Source organism: Cydia strobilella, chromosome Z (assembly GCF_947568885.1).
Source record: "Cydia strobilella chromosome Z, ilCydStro3.1, whole genome shotgun sequence".
NCBI classification, from domain to species: Eukaryota; Metazoa; Arthropoda; class Insecta; order Lepidoptera; family Tortricidae; genus Cydia; species Cydia strobilella.
Window position 1 is genome coordinate 14,132,619 of NC_086068.1, and position 25,456 is coordinate 14,158,074.

General features: G+C 40.6%; 1 protein-coding gene across 3 annotated transcripts in view; it reads right to left on the reverse strand.

Annotated features, from left to right (window-relative positions):
• Positions 1-1,632: 1,632 nt before the first annotated feature.
• The window catches only part of LOC134754151 (neuralized-like protein 4), a 41,983-nt gene continuing 18,159 nt past the window's right edge, over positions 1,633-25,456 (reverse strand). For 2 of the 3 annotated variants that reach the window (XM_063690253.1, XM_063690251.1), the window contains exons 15-31: positions 24,848-24,956; positions 22,777-22,970; positions 22,272-22,457; positions 21,374-21,498; positions 21,044-21,156; positions 19,935-20,067; positions 18,852-18,993; positions 18,603-18,781; positions 18,170-18,382; positions 17,738-17,972; positions 17,455-17,537; positions 11,502-11,657; positions 10,638-10,823; positions 9,496-10,480; positions 7,689-7,851; positions 7,155-7,214; positions 1,633-6,218 (exon numbers count right to left, since the gene is read on the reverse strand). In XM_063690253.1, coding sequence (XP_063546323.1) covers positions 6,116-6,218; positions 7,155-7,214; positions 7,689-7,851; positions 9,496-10,480; positions 10,638-10,823; positions 11,502-11,657; positions 17,455-17,537; positions 17,738-17,972; positions 18,170-18,382; positions 18,603-18,781; positions 18,852-18,993; positions 19,935-20,067; positions 21,044-21,156; positions 21,374-21,498; positions 22,272-22,457; positions 22,777-22,970; positions 24,848-24,956 — 3,365 coding nt within the window. In that variant the 3' untranslated portion in view covers positions 1,633-6,115. The remainder of the gene's footprint in view (positions 6,219-7,154; positions 7,215-7,688; positions 7,852-9,495; positions 10,481-10,637; positions 10,824-11,501; positions 11,658-17,454; positions 17,538-17,737; positions 17,973-18,169; positions 18,383-18,602; positions 18,782-18,851; positions 18,994-19,934; positions 20,068-21,043; positions 21,157-21,373; positions 21,499-22,271; positions 22,458-22,776; positions 22,971-24,847; positions 24,957-25,456) is intronic. The other variant, XM_063690254.1, reaches the window with a different exon arrangement.

Consider the following 25,456-nt stretch of genomic DNA (forward strand, 5'->3'; position numbering starts at 1 on the left):
ATGATAAAAACTTAAAATAATAAGTACAGACAAGTGGTAGTAAGATTCGTTTATTTATTCATAAATTATAGGTACATGCTCACTATATAGCTGGGAGATTGAAATACAGAACTAAATCCATATATGCACGCAGAACTCAAATATTGGAGGACAATTCAGTCAAACATTCGCTATTCTGAAGCAGACACTGCGCAAGCGATAGTTCTAAAAGCATATATAATATATGTATAGGTACACTGATTGTGATTGACCACATTTTCAAATATTAATTCCTCAACACTAAATTATTTTCTCTATAACTTTACTCCATTAGTATTATTTATATATTGGCATATTAGTGAATAAAAATATATCACAAGAGGATATTTTAATTATCACATCTACTTACGTTTAAGACGGTGTGCCATCGTATTATAGAAGTCTAGTGAAAACATTTTGATTTGATTCATTCTGTTAAACACTGCGTATAAGTAATTCGATTTACTTACAACCAAGGCATACAATCACGACGTTCAACTGTATCATTGTAGATTTGTTTGTTTACATGTAGTTTCTTCTGTTGAAAAATACTATTAAGAGGAAATACCGGCTGAGCCATTCTCAGATTTGAGAATTTTAGGTAAATATCTCCGTCGCCCTGACGGGGGCGGCTCCTAAAATTAGTGCGATAAGGACAACTGAAGCTTAGGGGAAGAATCTTGCGTAAAAATCTGTGAAATCGAGGTATCGTTCGAGACATTTTCCTCCTCCAAAAATTATCCAATCGTAACGAAATTTTGGGAATAGAATCAGAAAGAAATTATCTGTGTCTGACCGTTTTAATTTTTGCGTTTATTGTTGCGGATTTTGTATGCTAGGCGTCTGGTTACGGCGCATTTTATTGGCCTTATTATTAGGGTTCCGTAGCCAAATGGCAAAAAACGGAACCCTTATGGATTCGTCATGTCTGTCTGTCTGTCTATCCGTCCGTATGTCACAGCCACTTTTGTCCGAAACTATAAGAACTATACTGTTGAAACTTGGTAAGATATCGTCCGGCAGACTGATAGTCAGTGGGCCCCTTTAGAACTGAAACTCAAATAGTAGATTGTAGGTACAACAAGGGCACAAAGCGATTTATTTACATAGGAGGCAATTTATTAGGCAGCGAGGACCAATATAGCCGAGGATAAAAATAGGCGTTTGTGCCAGAGTTATACACACTGCTTTTCACTTCGATTGTGAGTAAAATAAAACACCTTCCGAGAAAGTATCGACTAGTTTTACGGCTCTCCAACTCATGAAATTTTCGTATACCTACAGTAAGATATTTTTGTTTGGATTTCTGCGGCAATAACTGCTCAATAACATTTTTCGCTTTCCTTTTCATTAAAGTATTAGGCGAAACTGTAATTTCCTCCTCACTCGACGACATTATTAAAAATAACAATCGTAAAACAGCAACAAATTGCAAAGCCGCAACAAGCTTCCCGCCAATATTCTTTTTTTTTTAACACGTGATATTTACCTTAAGCCACACTCGTGCGCGAATCGCGGCGCAAAGCCGCGAACGCGAGTGTGGTGTCGATTTCGCTGATTAGCGAACTGTCCACACTCGCGTTAGTGGCTTCGCGCCGCAATTCGTGTGGAGGGAGCTTTAAGTCTTTATTCATACTGCCAAATTATAACTACCTTTTTTAGTTTATTTCTATAATAACTATGCTGTATTGTAAGATTTTAATTATTTAGTAATATATAAAACACGGATTATTAAAAAAACGGGCCAAATTAAGTGGAATAACAATATTATCCGATTATGTTTTATTGTGTACTATCGCAGTGATTTGATTGTCATAGTCTTTAAAAAAATATTACTTTGTGCACGAGAGCATAAAAGTAGCATTTTGTGCAGCCTACATCTAGCACAAAGGAGAACTTTACGAGTATGAGAAGTGAAAAATATATATTTCATCAAACCCATACGTGTGGAGTGTCTATGGATAGGTCTTCAAAAATGATATTGAGGTTTCTAATATCATTTTTTTCCAAAGTGAAGAGTTTGCGCGAGAGACACTTCCAAAGTGGTAAAATGTGTGTGTGTCCCCCCCACCCTGTAACTTTTAAAATAAGAGAATGATAAAACTTAAAAAAAATACATGATGTACATTACCATGCAAAACTTCCACCTAAAATTGGTTTGAACGATCATAACGTTACATAAGGGAGTCACCTCAATAACTAAATGTTCCATGGAGCCGGAATATTGTGAGGGAGAAGAATCGACAATTTTATAGGGAATGTCATCTCGAAGATACATCGAAGACATCAATTACCTTTTCGCACGTGTATCGTACAACGTTTTACAATACATATGGCCCTTTAAACTTTACATATGCACGAAAAGTGCTATTTGACGCACTAGTGAGAGAAAGTAGCACCATATGTACTGTAATAGTTATTTACTAATGGTCCAAACTAGACTGTAAGCTTCAATTACATCAAAATTGATTTAAAGAAGATGCGTGTTCGAACTAACGTGTGTAAGGGAATAAGAACCATAATAATTTGTAATATATAAAGTTGACGGAATATAAAGTGAGCCGATCTTGTTTTAACTTGTTCGAGAGATCGGCTCACTTTATATCATTAGTGCGGGACTCCGAGTGACAGATCTTTGCGAGGCCCTATGTCGTATGTCCTAAGTAAAAAAGGTGTAGGCTGTATCAGAGAAACGTCTTTGTGGACAGTCCATAGGCCGAGATTAAGAACCGAGCTCAGACATGAACCAATTGACATATGTGTAAAAAATTGAGGCCAATGGCCGAGCTTCGCTTAGGAGTCTTAGGACCGAAAGCCCAAAGCCTTCGATTCCAACGCCCTCCAGTGCGGGTCTGAAGGCTGAGAATATGGAATCGAACGCCAAATAAGCGGGGCAGAGGGCCGAGCTCCTTAAAAAAGAACCAGCAGCGCGGAGCGTCCGATTACGGCGCGGCGAATGTGAGCGAGGCCGATGGCCACGCTAAGCAAAACGCCGGCGACCAGTAGCGTCAGCGTCCAATCACGGCTCGCTGTTGTGCGAAGTCGAAGAACGAGCTGCAGGAAAACAGAGCTTGGAATCGAACCAAAAGCCAAATGTATGCGAGGTCGCAGACTGCCAATAGTGTGAAAAGCCTGGAACTTTCCTGCGGGCGCATACATGAGGTAAGCTCGGAAAAAAACCAATAGCCAAGTGTTTTAAAAAGCGAGGTCGAAAGCCGAATACGCCAAATATCGCACTTCCGTGCGAGGGCAAAGGTCGAGCTACTAGAGTGCAGACCTTTGGAATTAGATCAATAGCCAAGTTTAAGTAAGACCGGATGCCGAGCTCCGTTAGCAATTGACCCCTTGTACGGCTATTTCACGTAAAAAATAAAATAAAAACTGCCTGGCTTGCTGCGCGAGGCCTCTGCAAGTGCGACGCCCCGGGCGACTCCCTCGCTCGCCACACCCAAAGGCTGCCTCCACATTTGTGCATAGTTATTTATATGCGTGCAACCACGTCCCCCTAAAGAAAACGCCAGATTTTTTTGTTCCAAAAGAATATATGAAGTTACTCTACTATTTCCTCCGCAACATAATAAATCCTGATGCCAAGATTTGGTATAGCTGTATTTGTTTGCCGGATATTACGAAGCTCCGTGGTAATAAAATGCTAGGCGTGTCGAAAACATAAAATCTTTTTAGGGTTCCGTACCCAAAGGGTAAAAACGGGACCCTATTACTACGACTCCGCTGTCTGTCCGTCTGTCACCAGGCTGTATCTCATGAACCGTGATAGCTAGACGGTTGAAATTTTCACAGATGTATTTTTCTGTTGCCGCTATAACAACAAATACTAAAAACAGAATAAAATAAATATTTAAGTGGGGCTCCCATACAACAAACGTGATTTTTTTGCCGTTTATTGCGTAATGGTACGGAACCCTTCGTAAAGTAAGTAACTAAACAACCAGAGAATGCGGGTGCATAATAAATGCAGTTATGCATATGTCTCTTGTCATGCAGTCGAGCTCGAGTGAACTTAAGGCGGTTCCCTGAGCCAGAAGGCGAAGAATCTCCTTGTATGATCATGTTTTTCTAAGAGGCGTTGATATTCGTAGACGTGGAAAAGATATATGTAGTTCTTGACTATATTATCTTTAATAAAATAGCTTCCGATACACGAATTATGACACTTCGCTCGATACAATCAATTCCCAAAGTAACCTCTAACTCGGACTTTTAATCAAACTTTACTCGGTTATTTATTGTGAACAAAAAAAGAAGAAAAAACAATCTTAACAAATAGTAATTTCATAGCTTTCGAATTTCGATATTGTAAGGTAACGTTTTTAAAATAAATAAAAATCGACAAAATTCGATCAAAACTGACACTTGGCGCGCATAATCTTTCCCGTTCTTTCTTGCGAAATGTGACAGTAACAGCGGCAAATCGATGGAACGGCCTTAAGTAATATTATACTATTATATATTACAGACATGTCTCGATATTCTAACAAAATATGCAACATAAAAAAGCAAGCACGTTACTTAGAGCCAGTTGCACCATCCGCACTTGACAGACTGATCAACGTCATCCGGCGCGCCGCGGCGGTTTACTATGAAACTTACCATACAATACAATTTAGCGAACTCTTTAACGATGACAAACAGATGGTGCAACCGACCCTTATTCTCTCAAGTTGAGAATACGTTCAAGATTCGAACCTGTGGCGTAGCTCCCGACACAAAGTACTACACATACAAAAGATAACATATTTTGTTTGGTTTGACTTGAAACTGGCTTTTTGGAAACTGTATATTTGAACCCACAAAGTGTGACAAGCAACAAGGGGAGTGAGACAAGGCCAGCCAGCATAGGAGGTCAGCACATCGGAAGTTCCCTAACAACGTAAGTATTTGTCAATAGATATCACATTACAATAAGTAATGATGTATATCAAACAGCCCGCCCGCTTACTATGGGCCAGTTGCGCTCATACCCTGCTCAGGACCTCAAGGCTCGCTCATATACCTACATATTTTGTAATACGCTCATATTTATACCTCACGCCTCGATAATTGATCAGCACTTAATATAGCGAAACAGCAAAGAAATGTGTTCCTAGTTGTCACATCTATATACATAATTAATCGGACAATAATTAAAGAACAGGGTCCCGCTTTCACGAAAGCCTACATTACTACATACATCTTACCTATAAAAGCGGAAGTTTTTAAGAGGGGGCTAACGCAAATGTAGTTTTTATATTGCATAATCGATAAGTCATTACAAAGACAAATGCTATGAAAAAAATCCCACGGCGACTAGATTATATTATTTGCAAGGGCAGACTCCAACCAAAACCCTAGGTTGGCAGTAAGTTGGCTTATTTATAGAAAAATAAAACATGAAAACATGTCTAATTTCTATTAATGTTCAATTGTATATCATTACCCTGATTACCACAGCCTCGCCAGTATAATTTTAGTATAAAATAACTAGCGATATAGTATAGCCGAGCGACGTGACGAGCGAAATTTTAAACAAAAATATATATTGAGGCGAAACGTTAAAAACCCGCGCAATGACCATATCTCACGCCACAGGTTTCGCGCGGCGCGCTGTATCTTTTGTTCCTTTCTAATATCCTGGCTTTACGCCCCCTCTTAAAAAATACTGCTGCTGCTTGTAGGCAGTTCAGGCAGAAATACTTGTTGACATTAAAAACGTTTACTCGGTGTGTGAGCGCACCCTCAGTACTTAAATATACTTATTTGTCGTTCTATTTAAATAACTATGAATAATACAAACACCGAAATAATAAATAATATAAAAGATAACTTAGTCAGTAGACTGAGATCACAACAGTGCTTATAAAATAATAAGTCTAGTAAAGCACGTGTACAGGTGAATCTGTAAGATGGAGAAGTTTGACCAAAACATTATACCTAACACATGTTACTTGCTAATGCTAATATACAGACGGCTGACGTCTCGTTAACTTTCATTTAATACTTAGGTATATGACAACCTTTTGTGCCCCTTAAAAATAATGTATAATATCGCATATATAATATGTATGTCGAGTATATGAGATAGTGTAGATCGGCGTGCTTAATCATCGAGGCTCGGCGGGTTGTCGGCGTTGTGCTGGACAGAGTGAGATTTCAGATATATCAGGAACGCCAATAGGCGGTCTCGTGTTGCGTCTGGACTTCTGAAACAAAACACTACGTCAACTACCTAACGCTTAGAACGCACTGCGATTAATTTCTTGCGGTTTCAGTCTAATTTTTTGCGGTTTGTCTTTTAAGTGCGTGCGTGCCGCAACCGCAAAAAATGTAACGTACGGCATTCTTCATAAGCATGAAGAATGCCGTACGTTACATTTTTTGCGGTTCCAAAACCGCAAAAAAATTATCGCAGTGCGTTTTCAGCCCAACTTGTAATGTTAACATTTACGTTTTCAAGCTGGCTTTATTCACATTAACAATAATAAATACATACATTCAATAACATTATGATTAAAACTAATAATATAAACAAAAATATAACTAAATAACACTAAAATAAATCTAAAAATGGCTCCCGCGGCATAATGCTGAAGAGGCTGGCAGCATTTTCTCGCTGGATTGTTGCGTTAATACGTTCACATTTGTAATCAAATTCCGTCTAATTAACCAGTGTTGCCATTACTCGTTAACAATAACTGTCTAACGGTAAATTTGTACGATTTTAGAACATTATTTTAACCAAAGATTCATTCATTGTATTAGATGTACAGTTTAAGACAAAATAATGCAGATGCAGCTAATGTAAGTGGCACTGTAAGGCTCCATACGGTTTAGTTCTGTTTGTCAAAGATTGTCAATTCAGTTACCATAAAACAAGACGTCGCGCGTCGTTTAACGCCATTAAAATAGGCTGTCAAACTTGGCTAGGTACTATTTTTCTTTCTACAATCAGTTAACACTTTGATTTGAACTAAACGAGACTTAATCGCACCGAAAACTTGTTTATCTTCTAGAAGATAGATAGACAAAGTGAAGTATGTTTATGGAAAATTGACGGATCGTGCTAAGGAACTAGACCGTCACGGTGCGGGTTATATTTGGACGACTTAATTAATAAACAATAATTTGGCAATACTTACTCTACATCAATTTCTATAGCCAAAACTGTGTGATGAGGTTTGCCTTCTTCATCAAACCATCTGGAATTAATAGTGATTGATTAGTGTCAATGGCTAAATAGTACATTGTGCAACATGGGGCGTAAGTTAAATATTGCAAAAGAGAGTATAGTTAAATCGCGACGTCTAGCCGGAGCAATTTATAGACTCGAGTTTGCAATATTATTACGCCCCGAGTTACACACTTGTGATACAAAAATGAAGTATAAAGACAAAAAACTGTTAATTATAATACTAGAAACTTCATAACTCCCTAGGGAAAATGCTTTTTCTATAGTTTCCGCTAAGCCTGCGTGCAATTCCACATTTACTAAGCGAGTGTGATGAATAGTATTTTGTGCAACAGGTAAAGTGATTAAGTAGAATTCATTAAAGTGGGTATGCGCTCATGCAGCTGTCTGTCTCTGTAGTTGTCATCCCGTACTTGTCACGTAGCGTGGTAGTGGTAGTGGTAGTGGTAGAGTGAGTGAGTGAGTGAGTAGAAACGTTTGTTACATGTCGTGGTTGGGGTGGTTGGCGCGCGGCGCGGGCGCGAGCGAGCGCGGCCGGCGCGCCGGGCCCGCGCCGTCGCACACCTGCGCCGACCCCAGCGCGGCGCGCACCGCGTGCCAGTAGGCGCGGCCGTCTCCGCCCTCCGCGCGCTCGATTCGCACCCATCCTGCAATACGGTTGTTGACACATGTTCAATTTTATAACTAAATATAGTTTGTCAAAGGACTGTCTCATTTCAAACATAGACAGAGAGAATCATATAATCTTTGTCTTTCACTAGTACTAGCACCCAAAAGAAAAGGATGAGTATAGTTGTTTTTTGTTCTTATTTACTGACGCATTGGTTTGACTATATATTGAAAATGAGCAATTTATCAAACTAAATTGGAAACTTTCAAAATATATGGTAATAAAAAAAATACCAGTTTCAAAAAAAAAACTTCCAAATAGGAAAATATAATGGTACCATTCCATTCCTTACAATTTATTACAAAAAAATATTGTACAGCAACAATATACATAAACGCAATATTTCACCGACAAAATCGCAATTTCCTTATATTCCATACATCGAAACTACTTCTAAGCAATAACGACGCTACATGGTGACGTCGGGTCTCTATTGTTTGACATAATTATTGAAAGTCATAATGTAATGATTGTCATATTATCATTATTCATAATTTGGTTTTTCTCAGAAACGCGTAACTTTTCAGGATTGCCATAAAACAAACCTAACCTATCTATTCTATAAGATAACCTGAGGAAAATCCTGAAAAGTTAACGGTTTCAGAATTATGGCTAATGATAATATGACAATCATTACATTATGACTTTTAATAATTATGTCAAACAAAGAGACCCCGGTGACGTCAAGATGTATTGCCATTTTGTTAGAAGCGTTTCGTCAATAAAGTGAGGGTGCCAGACTTTGACCATCATTTGTGAGTGGGGTCCTATACAGACATTTGATCCTCAAAACAAGCCTGATTACCATTATTAAAAAATGTCAAATACCCTGTACAAAGCCTAAGTAAGTAAAGTAAGGCCTGAGTGGACGCTCGAGTTGGGCGTGCCGCGGGGCGGGGCGTGCGGCGTGCATAACATACTTGTCATACGCAATGCAACGCATCATCATCATGCGTTGCGTTGCGTATGACAAGTATGTTTCTAAGCTGTATAATTTAATGTTTATATTATCTTTGAATATTTTGTATTTTTGTTTGACATGTAAATGAGATGTACATTTATCAATAAATCATCTGAAATCTGAAGCATACAAATTTCAGGGTCCAGATTTCATAATGCATTGCATACCGTTGCGTTGCAAGGGCTCAGTTTGTCCCTAGCTTAAATCAATATTTACTAAGCATTCAATATGAAACGTTAATAAGAAAGGGACTTGGCCAGTCGCGTGACCGCTTCTCCATACAAACGTAGTGTCCATTTTCCTCTCCAGGTGTTGACATTGTGAATAGAAAATCTTTTTACGTGATTTGATGTATTTTAACCACAGCTATGCCCCTTCATTTCATTTTTATTTTTTCCTTTTTTTTATTTTATGGAATTTGTATTTAGCTCCTAACTTTTATAACATTCAAAAAATGTAAAAATCTAATGAAGGGACTCATAGCTATGTTTAATATACATATAAATTATGGAATATTTTTACCACAATTTATTTTTGTGTAAAATTATTCCATAATATCAATATCCACGAAGCAAAATGGGTGGGGACTATGTATGTATGTATGTATGTATGGAGAAGCCGTCGTCCACTATCCTCTTAAATATAATTCACAAATCATACCTGCCAAAGGTGGTGGGGCGTCCGGCTGGCAGTTACGGCAGTAGCAGCGCAGCTGACCACTGGACACGGCGCGCCGCAGCTCGGGGTAGGGCAACACCAGAAAATGCCAGTACTTCAGCACCACGTGCAGGTGCTCGCAGCTCTCCCCGCGCGCCTCCCACTCCGCCTCCAGACTCTGTCCCTCCGAGCTCTGCTGGTCCAAACATAGTATTCGATTCAAGTAATTGAGATTCTCGACGGAGAGAGATTCCGTCCACAGGTCGTCGCGGCGAGTAGATTCGTCAATAGAAGAGGAGTGCTCCTCGGTGAGGTCCGGCAAGTTGCCGGTCTCGAGCGCTAGTGCGTCCATGATCTCGGTGTCGAGGCTGTCGACGTCGCTGGCCTCGGGGTAGCGGTCGTTGTGGCGGATGTTGGTGTCGCAGCACAGCGCGCGCTCGTCGGCCGGCGCGCCCGTCTCGTCGCCCACCCGGCTCCCCGCGCTGAACGTGAGCCTCACCGTGTCCTTATTGTCCACGTCTAAATTATTCTCATCCGGTAATTGACAAAAACTATGCGTAGAGTGACTTTTTTGTATGCATCGATTTGCGGACTCGTTGTTATCGATGGGAGTGGGCGTTATTATCAAGCTCTGGTGAAGCACGGTGCGGTTGGTGCATATTTTTCTGCATTTGATTTGCTTATTTTTGGCGTCGTTTTCGTTTGGAAGACTGTGCGTTGGCGGGTCAGGATGGGTGCTGGGGCCGGGTTGAGAGTACAGGGGATCCGAAGAGTCCCCTATGAGGTTGTCATGGCTGTAGGCTTTGGCTTTGCGCTTAGGGTGAATTTCGGGAGTTTCGGGAGTGAGTTTGGGCATCTTATCGTCGTCTTCGTCGTCGTCGAGCAGCTCGAGCTCGGCGAGCGACTCCTCGCGCAAGTTCTCCGCGATGATGGGTAGGTCAAGGGAGGCGCCGCTTGCGACCACAGTCGGATGAAGCAGCACGGATACCTGTACACACACATATTGTCTTTAAAATCTCCTCGATATTATATAAAGTAGCGCTTAAAACTGTTCAGGTGATCAGGGCACGCGAAGGTGGTGCATAGTTTCGATATAGGTACGTGTAGGCGTGTACTCGTACACATCTGTGGCATGGCACTAGTACCTGGTGCACGCGGCCGTACAGGTCGATGAGCGGGTAGACATGGCTGAAGGCGCGCGGCACCACGCCCACCACGCCCGCGACGCTGCCATCCACGTCCACTACCAGCTCGCTGTTGAACCGGAAGTGGATCGTCAGCACCGACTGCTCGGTCAGCTCCTCGAACGCAGATGCCATTTGCGTCTTTTTCTGTAACGTACGAAGATGCGACATGTTTAAGTACCATTACAGTTAGTATGCTATCAAAGAGCGGAGATTGGATTGGATTCGATGGAGGTGCTCAAATGACCATCGCTTATAATATATACCCAGGAAAGAGTAATTAAAAGTAAAAGAGATGTAAATTCTAAGAAAAAATCTTGCCTCTATTTCGATAGTTCAAGTAGATGTCCGTAGATTATGTCAATTATGTGGTAACTCGTTAGGTAGATCAATTTCCGAAAAACATATGGCGCAATATAGCAAAGCATCCAGTGCTGCTTATTAAGCATTCGCAAAATCGGCGGCACTATTTATTTTGTTCTTACACTTTACAAGTTTACACCTCTTTTACAATATAGGTAGATAACTCTCGATGCACAGTATAATAATACTAACGACCCGCCCCGGCTTCGCACGGGTAAACCTTAACAAATTATATACCTAAACCTTCCTCAAGAATCACTCTATTGATAGGTGAAAACCGCATGAAAATCTTTTCAGTAGTTTTTAAGTTTATAGCGAAATTACACATACAGACAAACGCGGCGGGGGACTTTGTTTTATAAGATGTATAGATTAACTATCACTATGGCATGGCGTCGATAACGTCGAAACACAATGCAGTGAGATGTTGTCCACGCGGAGTGCGACACACAAGGTACTCACGAAGGTGCCGTTGTCGTGCAGCAGGTCGCTAGTGACGGCCCAGATGGGCGGGTCGAGGTGCATAGCGCACTGCGGCAGCGAGTCGGCGGGCAGCGCGCCCACCGCGCCCAGCGAGATGCTGCCCGACCAGTCGCCGCCCACCTTGTCCACGCGGAACTGTAACACAACAACCAGTTCCTCTTATTATGGCCTTCCTAACGAAGAGGACCCGACTTCATTTAATCTCTTGCCTCGCACACAAAAAGGAGTTGCAGCTTTGACCACTATGCATTTACTTTTCACTAATGTATACCACTCGATGGTGCTATTTTCAGCGGTATCGCCCGAAATTGTCGTTCTAAATTTTGATTTCATTTTCAAATGCTGACGAATTTTCGTCAGCTATATATCAATTTAAAATAACGAATTTGTGAAAAAACGCAACAAAATCGAATGCAATAAGGTGACGAATTTTACTTTTTCAATTATATTTATTCGTATTTAATGGGTCTCCAATTTACTACGACTATTTTACTGTATTTAGTAAATGAAGCGAAACCAATGATGCGTTTTCCCGTATGCGGCCATGCGAAGTGGGTATACACAATAGGTAAAAAACAATCAAAATGTATGTATGTCAAGTACGATTATACTATGAAATTTCCGTCTCGTGGTGTGAAAAATAAGCTGATTCTTCGAGAAACCGACAAAATGTAAGAACTGTCCAATCGCTCCGACATAACAAACGTAACAGCGCAGTCGTTCACACGCAAAATAAAGGTTACACATTTTGTATTTAATTCAATGTAGTTATACTTCGTTAGAAAGAATGTAAGCGATCTTGACGTGTCTTTTCATTGATAAACACTTTTGAAAAATATGTCACAGTAAACACGTAACAATTATAAATCATATACGATTATTTACATGATTTTACACAGGCAAATCTGTGGCAGTTGTACGTCAAGGTTATCACTAGTCACCTAGTCACCAGGCTGTATCTCATGAACCGTGATAGCTAGACAGTTGAAATTTTCACAGATGATGTATTTCTGTTGCCGCTATAACAACAAATACTAAAAACAGAATAAAATAAATATTTAAGTGGGGCTCCCATACAACAAACGTGATTTTTTTGCGTGATAGTACAGAACCCTTCGTGCGCGAGTCCGACTCGCGCTTGGCCGGTTTTTTTAGTTCAATAAATATATTTCATCATACTAACAAATGCTGCGTAAGACACCGATTGTTGAGATCATGAACCATCGTGATTCATTAAACTTCGCTGTAACAGCAAACTTCGTAATACGATTTGCAAAAGAGTGCAATTTAGCAAAGTGAGCTCGCAGCATGATGCAATAAATTACACAATATCTGTAAATATAACCAGCCAGCTTTAGCCACTAAAAACAATATGCATTTAGATTTTTTCTCAATGTAATTAATAAACAAATCGGTACACAAATCGCCCCCTCGGGCACTTTGTTAGGATAAGTAAGATGTGTAAGATGCAATCTTAGAGGGCTAAGCACTGGAGCCGGTAGCGGCGGGAGCGGCGGCGCGACAGTATCTCGCACGCAAACGGTAAATATCTAGAGACGATTACTACATCTGCATTAGTTCCAAGATACTAATAATTCGACCACGCCTTAGGATAGCAGTGCATTTTTAACACGTGACCAAAATTAACTCGCAATGCGATGATTGATAAATATTGCAGCGATTCCTAAAACTTCATTTATCTTATTGGGATATTATCTTCAGTAATAATGCAAATAAAATGATGGCATGTGTTTTTATGGAAGGTGTTTTTATTTCTACGCCAACTGTAATATGTTAAATAAAGCGGAACATGCAGTACTGCCTATACGCCTGGCAAATTCAATCGCGATGACCTACACGCTGCATAAGTTAGCTTATTTTAGACTAAGAGAAGTATGATCCAGGAAACTGGTCAAACACATTTTCATGCTATAATATTCGCCTTTGATTACATTAATGGTTAAGCTTAGAATAAATTTAAAAGTGGAAAAATTACTGCCTTGGGTGAGACTTGAACTCACGGCCTCTGGATAGATACTCCAGCGCTCTGCCAACTGAGCCACCAAGACCTCATCCATAGTCAGCAAATCTTCCCACTATATGGGTCTAGGGGACCCTAGCGACATCTACCGTAAGAGTGTTACACTTAATAACTGTTAAACTTAACTTAATAAGTGTTAAACTTAATAGCATCGATCGCAGACGTTTCTGCTTGTTAAAAATTACATTAATGGTTGTTTGTTGTAGTTGTAATCTATCCATTTTGACTATTTCTAAGTTTGTTCTATAAACAAAAGTATATTCATGGCAACATTTTTATATTTATATTTCAAATAAATTGTACAATTGCAACATTCAGTTTTGATTTTGAATAGCATTATTAATAAAGTAAAACTAAGCATTTTGGCGTTGGCCTAAGACTATAAATACTTATATAGAAGATTTCATTTACAAACATAATAATTCAATCGCTGTTATGCAATACTTTTCATTTGTAGTGTTCTTTGTGCGAGAGAAATACTTGGCATACTATTATCAAATGATTTAGTATCCAATTTGACAATTAATTTGGAAGCCCATTGTACTAATATATAAGATATTATTATGCAATTCATAAACTGAAATAGATGACATTATACGAAAGAAAAAGCGAACAAACCCTCCAGCGGGCGAGGCCGGATTCGAAGCAACATCTTCAGCTTTTGCGGCTTTTGTAGTATAACTACTTAAAAATCACAAATAAAAAACCTTTAATAAAAATAATTTGATTTGTTCCCTAAGCGTACTTTTGTGCAATTTTTGTTATATCTCCAACAGGTGCCTTTTTGATATATGTACTCCTTTTTTATTTAGGTCAACGCCAATCCAGAAGTAGAAATGTATCGAGATGACAGACGCGAATGAAAAGTCAGTCACGTTTACATTTTTAGGGTTCCGTACCCAAAGGGTAAAAACGGGACCCTATTACTAAGACTACGCTGTCCGTCTGTCCGTCCGTCTGTCCGTCTGTCTGTCACCAGGCTGTATCTCATGAACTGTGATAGCTAGACAGTTGAAATTTTTACAGATAATGTATTTCTGTTGCCGCTATAACAACAAATAATAAAAACAGAATAATATAAATATTTAAATGGGGCTCCCATACAACAAACGTGATTTTTTTGCTGTTTTTTTCCGTAATGGTACGGAATCCTTCGTGCGCGAGTCCGACTCGCACTTGGCCGGTTTTATTATATATTATTTAGGCGTTTTCTAAATGGTTGTAACTTGGCTAGGCCAGTTGAGTGACTAGTTGTTTGTCCCGTAATATGATTCGGTCAAGTTATGTTCTAATGGAAGGCAACAAATTGTAACCAGCATTCAATGAACGTAGTATAATACTAACATGAATATGGTGCATCATAGAAAAAAAAATTAACTTTTTTTGTTGTGACTTTAATAAGGATTATTTGTATACTTTCCCCAAAAAGGGGGGGGGGGGTTGCGTGTGTGTATCACACTACATTCATTTCAAGCTGGCTATAATTTAGAGTTTTGAATGATTCACGGTTAGTTTCACTAGACTTTATTGACACTATAGGGACTAAAACCAAGCGCCTCACTCATCCGTACGTCATGTCGTTTATGCCGTACGTCAAGGGAGTGACAGATAAGATATCAACAATAGGCTAGATGACAAATTTTTATTAATGGTACCAAATTAAAGCAATACAAAAGTCAGAAATATAATTAGTCAAAGCCCGACAGTCGTACTTCACTCGCGAAACGCTTCTAACAAAACGATAAGTGAACGTGACGTCAAGTTCACTGAGAGCCCATTTTGAATGTATGGATTAAATAAGAAAATTGCATTTTTGTCGGTGAAATATTGCGTTTATGTATATAGTTGCTGTACAATATTTTTTGGATAAAATTTAAGAAATCGAATGGTACCCTTACTATTTTCCTTTTTGGAAGTTGAAAAATTACTTAAATTTTGAAACTTTCAAGTCCTCTATTTTTGTATTATTTCCATATATTATTTTAATATCTACATTAGTAGTAATAAATAAATTATTGTGATAAATTACTCATTTGCTATCTATGTTACTAGATTTTGTTATAAAATTCAACATGTGTCATCCCTATCCCTATACTAAATAACTACTCTGTAAAAAAAATTCTTCACCCCGCACAGGAAAATTGCACAATTTCTGCGGTCGCCTAAAGACAATTTTCCCCTGGAAAAACCTGGTGTATACAAAGTTGAGTGCAGCTGTGGTAGTTCGCACATTGGGCAGACCAAACGCACTATTGCCTGCAGAATTAAAGAACACATTGCGGTCAAGAACAATGACGTTCGCAAGTCAGCTATTGCTCAGCATCTCCTTGAGTCGGGTACAAATGACTGGATCGAGTTGCATAGTTCCAAGGTCATTTCGACAGAACGCCACTGTATACCAAGATTGGTAAGAGAAGCCGTTGAAATTCACAGATACAAAAATTTCAATCGTGAAGATGGGCTTAAACTGTCAAATGTGTGGAATCCTGTGATTTGTTTGTGTAAAAGACCAGTGATATCCGAATCAAACACGCGTAGTGACACCGTGAGTGTAGTATGACTGTGAACGCGACCGGACTATCGAGTGTGAATGCGACCGATGGTAACGTTGAAAGTGAACGCAGCCGACGCGCAAGAATGGCAGACCGAGCGCGGTCTACACAACATTGACACCCACCCGCTATCTTCTAGTCACCCGTGAACAAGATGCATGTAACTGCGTCGAAATATCGGGAGCTCATAAACAATTCAAAAAGTAATCACGGTCTATATCCTGGTCAATATGTCTGGCTTTAATTTGTTTTTCAAAATACACAATTTGACCGAATTTATCTGGATTCTACTGGGTATTCGGGACATATTTGCCTCGCAATGTTGAATGAGGATTTATTTCTTAGGGATTGACTCCTCCCACGCAGGTATAAACCTGAATACTACTTACATTCTGTTCGTTTTACTCCAATACAATTTCGCATTAATATAAGCAGGTGCACACAAAGCAACGCGATTCTAATTTAATCTAATGATATTGTGTACTATGTTGGTATATTAAATCTCGCACTATGCAATATTATCATATCAAGATTATCTGATTATTCTTACATTCGCATACGCACATATAATAATACGGAAGTCATAGCCTTCGTGAGGCAAATGCACAGCTTCCCTTCCCTGTACCATATTTTATACCAATTTCGCATCGCAAAGATTATATTCAAATAAATGCATTCAACATACATATACCTATTAGATCATGAAGATCTCATAAGTATATTTTGCATGCATTCGCAGAGTTCGTTTAGCAGCAACTACCAAACGACGTCACTTGATTAAAATAGAAGAATGAGATCACTAACATTACTGTTTACTTAGTTTTATTTTCAACTGTGTGTTTCCTTTATCATCTGCCGTTGCGAAAACGATCACTTAAGCCGTCATTGGTTATTGAACCAGTGACGCTTAAGTTATCGTTATCGACATTCCTCGTCAATTGAACATTCAAATTTTTATCAGTTTACTGCGCACTTAATGAGTTCAAAAGGACATCAACGCCACCGGTTTACATATTTTACTAAAGCACGTCTGACTAAGGAAATAAGACATATTCATAATTAAAAACAAATTACGAAATTTTGTCGAGAAGTCAACGCAACGTAGCGAATAAATAAGCATAGCTCAACATATGAGACACGTTACAGTAACATAAATATTGGCAGCATATAGCATTACCTAAATAAAGCTTGGCATAGGTAATCGCTCTTACAGATCGGAACTGTAACAGCGATTACGGTAAATATATATTTTTAAGAGGACGAGGACAAAGAAACAGTGGAAACAGTCGCAGGATATTTGTAAATTAAAAGGAAAAACATCAGAGGAAATAATACATACCCTAAAATTGTGACCCCTCCGAAGTGGTTGGCTGACAATGGCGATTCCGTCTTTGTATCCTGATGTACGCATTGCCACGGTATCTGTAAAATTTATGCAATTAACTAATCGTGAAACAAATAACACTCAAAGGACAGCTATTTCATACGTTTTATAGAATGATGTGCACTTATGTCTGTTATGTAAAGGAAGCATATTGTGGTGAATGTTCGTTTGTTTTAGCCTAAAATTAAATTAAAACTAATAAAATGGAAAAATGGTTAAACGAAGAAAATGGTTTTACCTGAGCTACAGAGCTTGATATTGTTCCCATGCACGTAATGAAAGGTGTATGGCAGCGGGTTCCGGCGGCGGCGCGAGTCTGCGCTCACCACGGTGAGGGTGGAGGTGTCCGTGGGCACGGTGAGCGTGTCGTTGCTGGCGGCCAGCGCGCCGGACACGAACTCCACGTTCGACGACACTACATCGTTCGAGTGGCTCGACTCCTCGTTAGTGTCTTCCCTCACTTCCACTTGGGCCTATACACCAATTATATTTTTAATTATTTTTGTAACAAATCCTTCACATCTTAGAAGCACGTTATTTAGGAAGGGGTGTACCTATTCGATCGCTTTGATATTACGAAAAAATTGTGGCATGTTGCATGATGTCCTAAATTTATAAACATGACGGATCAACATGTGAGGTATTAATAATAATTCTGCCGTCTCCGTACCTGTGCTGCAGTTTCGTTGTTAGCGTTGTTCTGCGCCGACTGAGCCACGCTCGCGTTGGTCGCGTTCTTGGCCGCGGCGCTCAGGGACGGTGGCTTGACGTACTCATCGTTCGGAATGGTGTGTTGAGGCAACGCCGTTCCCACGTTGACTCCTTTGGACACTGCTTGGATCTTTGTCACGTGACCGAATATTTCCATCACCACGTATACTTTCTGTAAAAGATTTGAAGTTTTTGGTTGTTTAAAAAAATAACCTGATACAACTGGAATAGGTAATATACATATAGGTATATAAGAAATCTAACAAGAATATACAGGTATCATTTAATAGAAGCTTTATATAATTAGAATGTTCAGCTACTCGTTCGAATGTTAGTGTAACATCTGACTAAGTTCGATGTAAAACATTAATAATCTGGCGAATAGTACTAACATCGGGAACGTTCTCGAACGCTGTCTCGAGCAGCTCGGAGTTGTAGAAGACGAGCACGCGGCCGTCGTTAGTCTTCTTGAGGCCCACGCGGTCGCCGGGCCGCAGCCACTCGAACGACGGCACGAACGAGCGCAGCGAGTGCTCCTTCTCGTTGTGGCGCGAGTACTTCATGTATTTACCTGCAAGATAATCGTTGGTATAGTTTGATCGACGAAATTAAATGCTAAAGGCTAATTTGTGTTAAGTTACCGTCTATGTAGGCAGTGTAGTGTGGCAGCAGAGCGATGGTTGGGGGGAGGCTGCGGTTCACGTGAACATTGAGGATGTTGATGTCGGTCACGCCCATGCGGAAGCTGCCCGCGTACCCAGACTTGCACTCCACCATCTTTACCTGCACAACAAACACATTTAGATGATCAATCAACTCTGGCCCACGTGGGACTCGAACCCACATCCTTGGATTGACGGTCAGTTGCAACTGTGAACAACGTCACTAGCGACATCTGCATTTTAAGGTTTACAACCTGTGACCAACTCTGAGGACAATTTATAGATTGTAGTAATGTGGTACGTCCACAATAAAAAAACCGGCCAAGTGCGAGTCGGACTCGCGTTCCAAGGGTTCCGTACATTACACAATTTATAACAAAGATTTTTTTTATGTGAAACGTGAGTTTTTAAAAACCCGTAGGGTCGGATCAAAAACTAAGTATGTAATTAAGTCCGACTCACGCTTGACTGCACATTTCTAATAGGTTTTCCTGTCATCTATAGGTAAAGAACTAATTTGTGTATTTTTTCAAAATTTTAGACCCAGTAGTTTCGGAGATAAAGGGGGAGGGGGGGGGATGGTCATTTTTTAGCTATTTTCTTAAATATTTGAGATTCTCAAAATGAGCTCTTTTATTTGATATGTAACACGATATAGTTTGAAAAACTTAATTTTTTAATTTTCCCATTTACCCCCCAAAACTGGCCCCCACGTTGAAAATTCATTTGTTTTACATGTCCGTCTTTGGGTTACAAACTTACATATGTGTACCAAATTTCAACTTAATTGGTCCAGTAGTTTTGGAGAAAATGGGCTGTGACAGACGTACAGACAGACAGACAGACGCACGAGTGATCCTATAAGGGTTGCGTTTTTTTTCCTTTTGAGGTACGGAACCCTAAAAAGGAAAAATATATTAACATTTAAACAAATTTAGGTTTTAATATGTCTTTAATGCTCGGTCGTGAATTAACGAAGGCACATAAAACAATGAAACCTAGGTAACTATTAAGTAATGTTGTCGTGGGCTATAAGCTTGTATAAGTTGTGTGCTGTGGTACCTCGAATATCTCGCCGAGAGCCAAGTGGGCGGAGCTGAAGACGAGCGCGGCGGTGGGGTCGGCCGTGAGCCGGCGTGCGAATGAGTAATCGTGCATTATGCAGATATTGTCGCCGCAGTACTCCGAGAAACTCCTGCACAAGTGCACAACACGTTGCGTTTAACTTCTATTTTAGGCGCTTAATAATCGCGCTCTCAGGGTACATGCTACATATCAACTCAAGTCCCATAGAATTATATTCGGGACGTCAGCATTTCGGGCAGAGCGGGCGGGAGGGATTTTCGTGGGGTTTCGGGGCAGTTAGGTTTACAGTTTAAAAATAAACTATGTTAAAAACCGTTGAAAAGAATGATGCATCGAACATAGAATTATAGGACATTTGTTCCACAATTTAAAGCTTGATAGCAGGAATAGTAAAGTTACTTAAAAACCTCAGGCTGAAATACATAAGAAATATTTAACGAATATTCGTATTTGAATTAGTATATTACACATGTATACATACCCTACAACTGTTTCGGTTCAATCATTATTAGTTTATTAAGTTTATTACAAAGCAATACTGGTGATAGATAATTCTAAAAACCAGAAGTTCGCTGCAATGAATCTATAGTGTACTTTCGTTGGCTCTACACAGGTACGACCAAATCCAGCGAACGCGGCCCTTGCAAACCGCACATCGTACTACGAAATGCAAACGAGCAGTTAGCAAGCCATTCACAGACAATGATATTACATAACTAGATAGGTTATACTCATACATAAAGAGCACAAATAATACTTCCATATTATGTATTTCTATATCTACGAAGAAGTAATTTTCTCATCCCATTTATCTTTGTTATACTCGTTGTTAAACATGAGCTTGTCTCTTTCGGTAAGCGGGAGCTCGTTAGCACGTGCCGTGCACATTGCTCGCTAGCCCAGGTGCGACTAAAGGCAACTTGTACAATGTGTCACAAGGTAAGCGCTTTAATTTAGGAACGCCTATAACATATCTCGAGTTATATTAAATAATTGTTCACTGACGGTTCTCGAATGCTGCGCGGAGCATTCGCCAAGCCTGGACCCACCTCTACTATGTTCCTCCTGATCAACTGTTAGCTTACCAATATGGCGGCGGGGGCGACGACAATGCTCTTGAGTTGCTCAGCAGCGAGTTATCGGAATTGGTGCAGCCGTTGTAGTTGAAAGCTCTTTCTTCGTTTTGCAGAATTGTAACCTGTGTTCAATAAATAAATATTTAACATCTAAGAGCTACATGTTTCAAATTAAGGTCATCAAGATTGTTAGAAAGACCTCAAAGACCTCATTATTTTCAAAGAACGACGTACGGATTTAAAAAAAAAGAAATCAGATTGCAAAGAATTCTGCTGTTCCCAGTACATCGTTACAATACTATACTACTATGTGTGGAAACAGTTTGGAGCGGAGCATACCTGCGTGCACTGGCCGTAGAGGTCGACGACGGCGTAGATGTTGAGGTGCGGCACGTACCACGCCTTGCCCATGTCCATGCCGTCCAGGTAGTAGTGCAGGCTGCGGTCCGCGTGCCACATCATGCCTCAACAACAATCATCATTTTATACTTACACTGCACTACACTACACTCTGTCTCGCTCGACACAACATAAACACGTTTGCCTCACTTCAAATTCAATTGGGAACATGCATGGATTGGGAGCGCGCACTGCTTGCCCTTAGAGCTGGTCAAAGACGCCTAGTCTTACTAAGATGGCATATAGTTGAGAAATTCGGACGGGCACCGCCGTGGCGGGGTGGCCTAGGGGTTCATGGCGTTAGCCGCGATAGCTAAAGACGCCGGTTCGAATCCGGCCTCACCACTGGAGGGCTTCGTCACTTTTTCTTTAATATATGACATCTATTACAGTTTTTAATTTATATATAGTAGTGTGACTACTTAAAAAACACAAATCAAAATATTTTTTTAAATAATTTGATTTGTTCCCAAACTTGAACATGCATGTTATTTTTAACCTAAGACCCCGCTTACGAATTTTTGTACATATTCCACAATCTATTTTGTACTTTTGTTGAGTAACTAAGGGTTCCAAATTCAAAAACAAAACAAATGCTTCTGGGTCTCAGCCGGGCTAGCACATGATTGGCGCGAGAGTATCTCGGCGCGACATAGACTACCCGTCCCCCTTTAATTCATACAGTTAGTAAAAGACGGGTAGCCTAACTCGCGGCGAGATACTGTCGCGTCAATCATGTGCTCGGCCTACAGGAGGTGATATCTACAATAAATCTATTTGCTATTAACCCCAGAAAATTGAGAAAATGAGGCGCTATATATAGTTGTATGGCACTGACCGACTCTGCTCCCAACGGTGAGGGTGTCCAGGTCGAGCGGGTAGCCGCTGCGCACGCACTCGCCGTCCTTCATCATGGCGGCGCCGCTCAGGATGTACGTGTCCCAGTTGAGGTCGGTCGCGGTGCCCGCTATGGCGCCGACGCCGCCGTTCGCCTCGAGATCGTCCGGACGGATTGCGGTTACACCTGAAAATTACGAGTCATTTAGTAATCGATAATAGTTGTTTAGACGGGACATGTGAAAAGTTAATAAAACTTAATATGTAGTATTTTAGATACGTTCGTTAATAAGTTTGGCTTCGCGTTAGTCTTTAAAGGACCACTCAGGTCGAAATAACATCTTGATGTTGATGCAATGCTGTATGCCACCACATAACAACACCATGTCAATGCGTTTGATCACGGGTGTGTAAGGTTTAAAGGTAAAGAGGGTTTTTGACGCACATGACATCAGTATCACTCGATAGGTGAGAGCGGGACTGGATATGAGTAGGTTGTAACTCACCGATCTCCAAACTGCCGATCCAGCAGTCGACCATCTTGTCAATGCGCAGCTCAAACATGTCACACTCGCGCAGCGGCCGCGAGCTGAACAGTACGGCGTCGTTGAACTCCGAGTAGACGGTGGCGCGCGACGCCGTCAGCCGGTTGCGGGACAGCCGCGCGTTGCGGCCGTGCAGACGGTGGAAACACATCTCCCTACACGAACGTTAAATGTTTAAAAACGTTACTCGCCAAGTTTCTTATCAATTAAAACTGATGTAAACCATACTAACATTTAGAGGAAGCTAACGCAAAATCTCAATTTTAATATTGAATTTTTACACGTCTAATCAAGGGCATATGCAATGTAAAAATTCACTAAAGTAAATTTTATTTTGCTATGGATGGAATTTAGGTGAGCTTTCTTGGATCACCTAAATTCCATCCATAGCAAAATAAATTTACTATGGAGTTGGAAAAAGACTGTTCTCTCCCCTTCTTAGATGTATTGGTAAAAAGAAATCCTGATAACACCCTAGGTCGCACTGTGTATAGGAAACCTACTCATACTGATAGGTAATTAAATGGCAAATCGCATCACCATCCCAGTCAACTTGTAACAGTAGGCAAATCTTTGTTTCAGAGAGCCCAGAGGATATGTGATGACCAGCATCTGGCCGCGGAGCTCCAGCATGCCAGGCGCGCGCTCCAGGCAAACGAGCTCAGGATACCGCGGGTCAACCAGAGGTCCCACATTAAGATCCCCACAGTCGAGCGCAGGCCTGCCATTCTGCCTTTTGTCAGGGGGGTCACGGACAGGATCAGCCACATCTTGAAGCGTGCTTCTATAAAAACATATTTCAAGCCAATGAAGAAGATGTCACAATTCCTGAGGCCTGTAAAATGCAATACCCCTCTACAGACTGCAGGAGTGTACAGGCTGGACTGTGATTGTGGCCTATCATATGTCGGGCAGACGAAACGGAGCATTTCCACTCGGGTGAAGGAACACATAGCTGATGTCAAGCACCGTCGACCTAGGTCTGCTGTCTGTGAGCATGTCATGGATAAAGCCAATCACTCAATCAAGTTTGATAAGCCTCTGGTTCTTGCCAAGGAGAAGCGTTACATACCCAGAATGCTGCGCGAGGCCATTGAGATTAAGAAATATCCAAACTTTAATAGGGAAGATGGCTTTTCTCTACCACCAGCTTGGGATCCTGTAGTCCATCTGATAAAGGAGCAAGCGAGACATAGACTGTGAGACCTTAGTGTTGGATGATGCTGGACATTCTGATGTTTTGAAAAGATGTGTCCCGCCGAGTTTGTTGCCGGTCCCATATTGGGATACCCTCCTACAATTTAGGAGGGAATTAAATCTTCTCGGGTCCGTGGTGTAGGGTTGGAGCCGGCATAGTTTTTATCGCGTATATATATATATATCTTTACTTGGAAATAATTGTAGTGTATAACTAGCCTTATGAACCGATTTTGCATGTACAACCAGCCTTAAAGTTTGTAGTCTATGATTGTTCATTATTTTAGTATGTGGGTATTTTTGCACTTTGTAATTTTTCCTCAGTCACCCGTTGACCACGAACGCTGTAAAGAGTTCGAAACGTCGGGATGTATTATAAATTCAATATACGCGATATAATCCGTTTTCATAGTTTTATTTCAAGAAACAGCCTGTATAACAATTTAGGCTCGTGGTACTAATACTAAATCCATCTTTTTTTCTAAATATAACCCAACAAGTTATCTACATACTTAATATGCAAGTTTAATCTGCTTAGCGAAGGCTTACTGTGAAATGAATATTTTGGGGAAAATAAAGTTGTAGGGTTAAATGAATGCCGTGAGGTTCTAGGCGGTAGTAGAGGGAGGCATCAGCTCAGCTGGTAATAGTTACGAACTCAAAGCTTTGGGGGCAATTTTTAAAAGGCTATCCTGCCACCCTTTGGCAACGAATATTGAGACTGCTCTGAGAATTTAATCTCAAGCCTATGGGCTATTTACCAGTACAGCTGTTTAGCACTTAGCTATCGAGGTCCTACTATAGGGTAGGACACTAGATAGTGCAAACTACTTACGGATAAATAGTAGCGTTTGACTCGGTGGAGAGAGGCGACTCCGGCGAGTAAGCGGCGGGCGGCGTGTACGCCTCCACTACAGTCGCCTGCGCCACTCGCCCGTACAAGTCTGCAGGCAAATATAACTACACTGTACGACCTAATACACATATTGAGAAAATCCGAATTGGAGGGTAACATCTGTAAAATGATTTTTAAAAGTAATAATATGATAAGTCTTAACCTTTTGGACGCCAATGACCCATATATACGCACCGTAGGTTCAACGCCAAAAACCGAGTAATCGGTCATGGGCCACAGAGCAACATATGTATGCAAAAAGTTAAATTTCAGTTTTGACACTTCGGTGAAGTGGCGTCTGGATGACAGCTTTTGTGTTTGACACGGCGTCGAAAGTATGGATGGTATAGAAAGGATCGCAATCTCTTATGGCAGAATTGTTGTAAAAGTGACCGCGTTAAGCTTTAAATAATAGTTCCTAATCTCTCCGGTGGCGCTAGTTAGGCTCTGGGACATGAGTATAACATGAACCATATAAGGCAACAAATAACCAGACCAAATTACGTAGGTTGTTTTTGGTAGTATTTCGGTGTATGGTGGCGCCGCCTA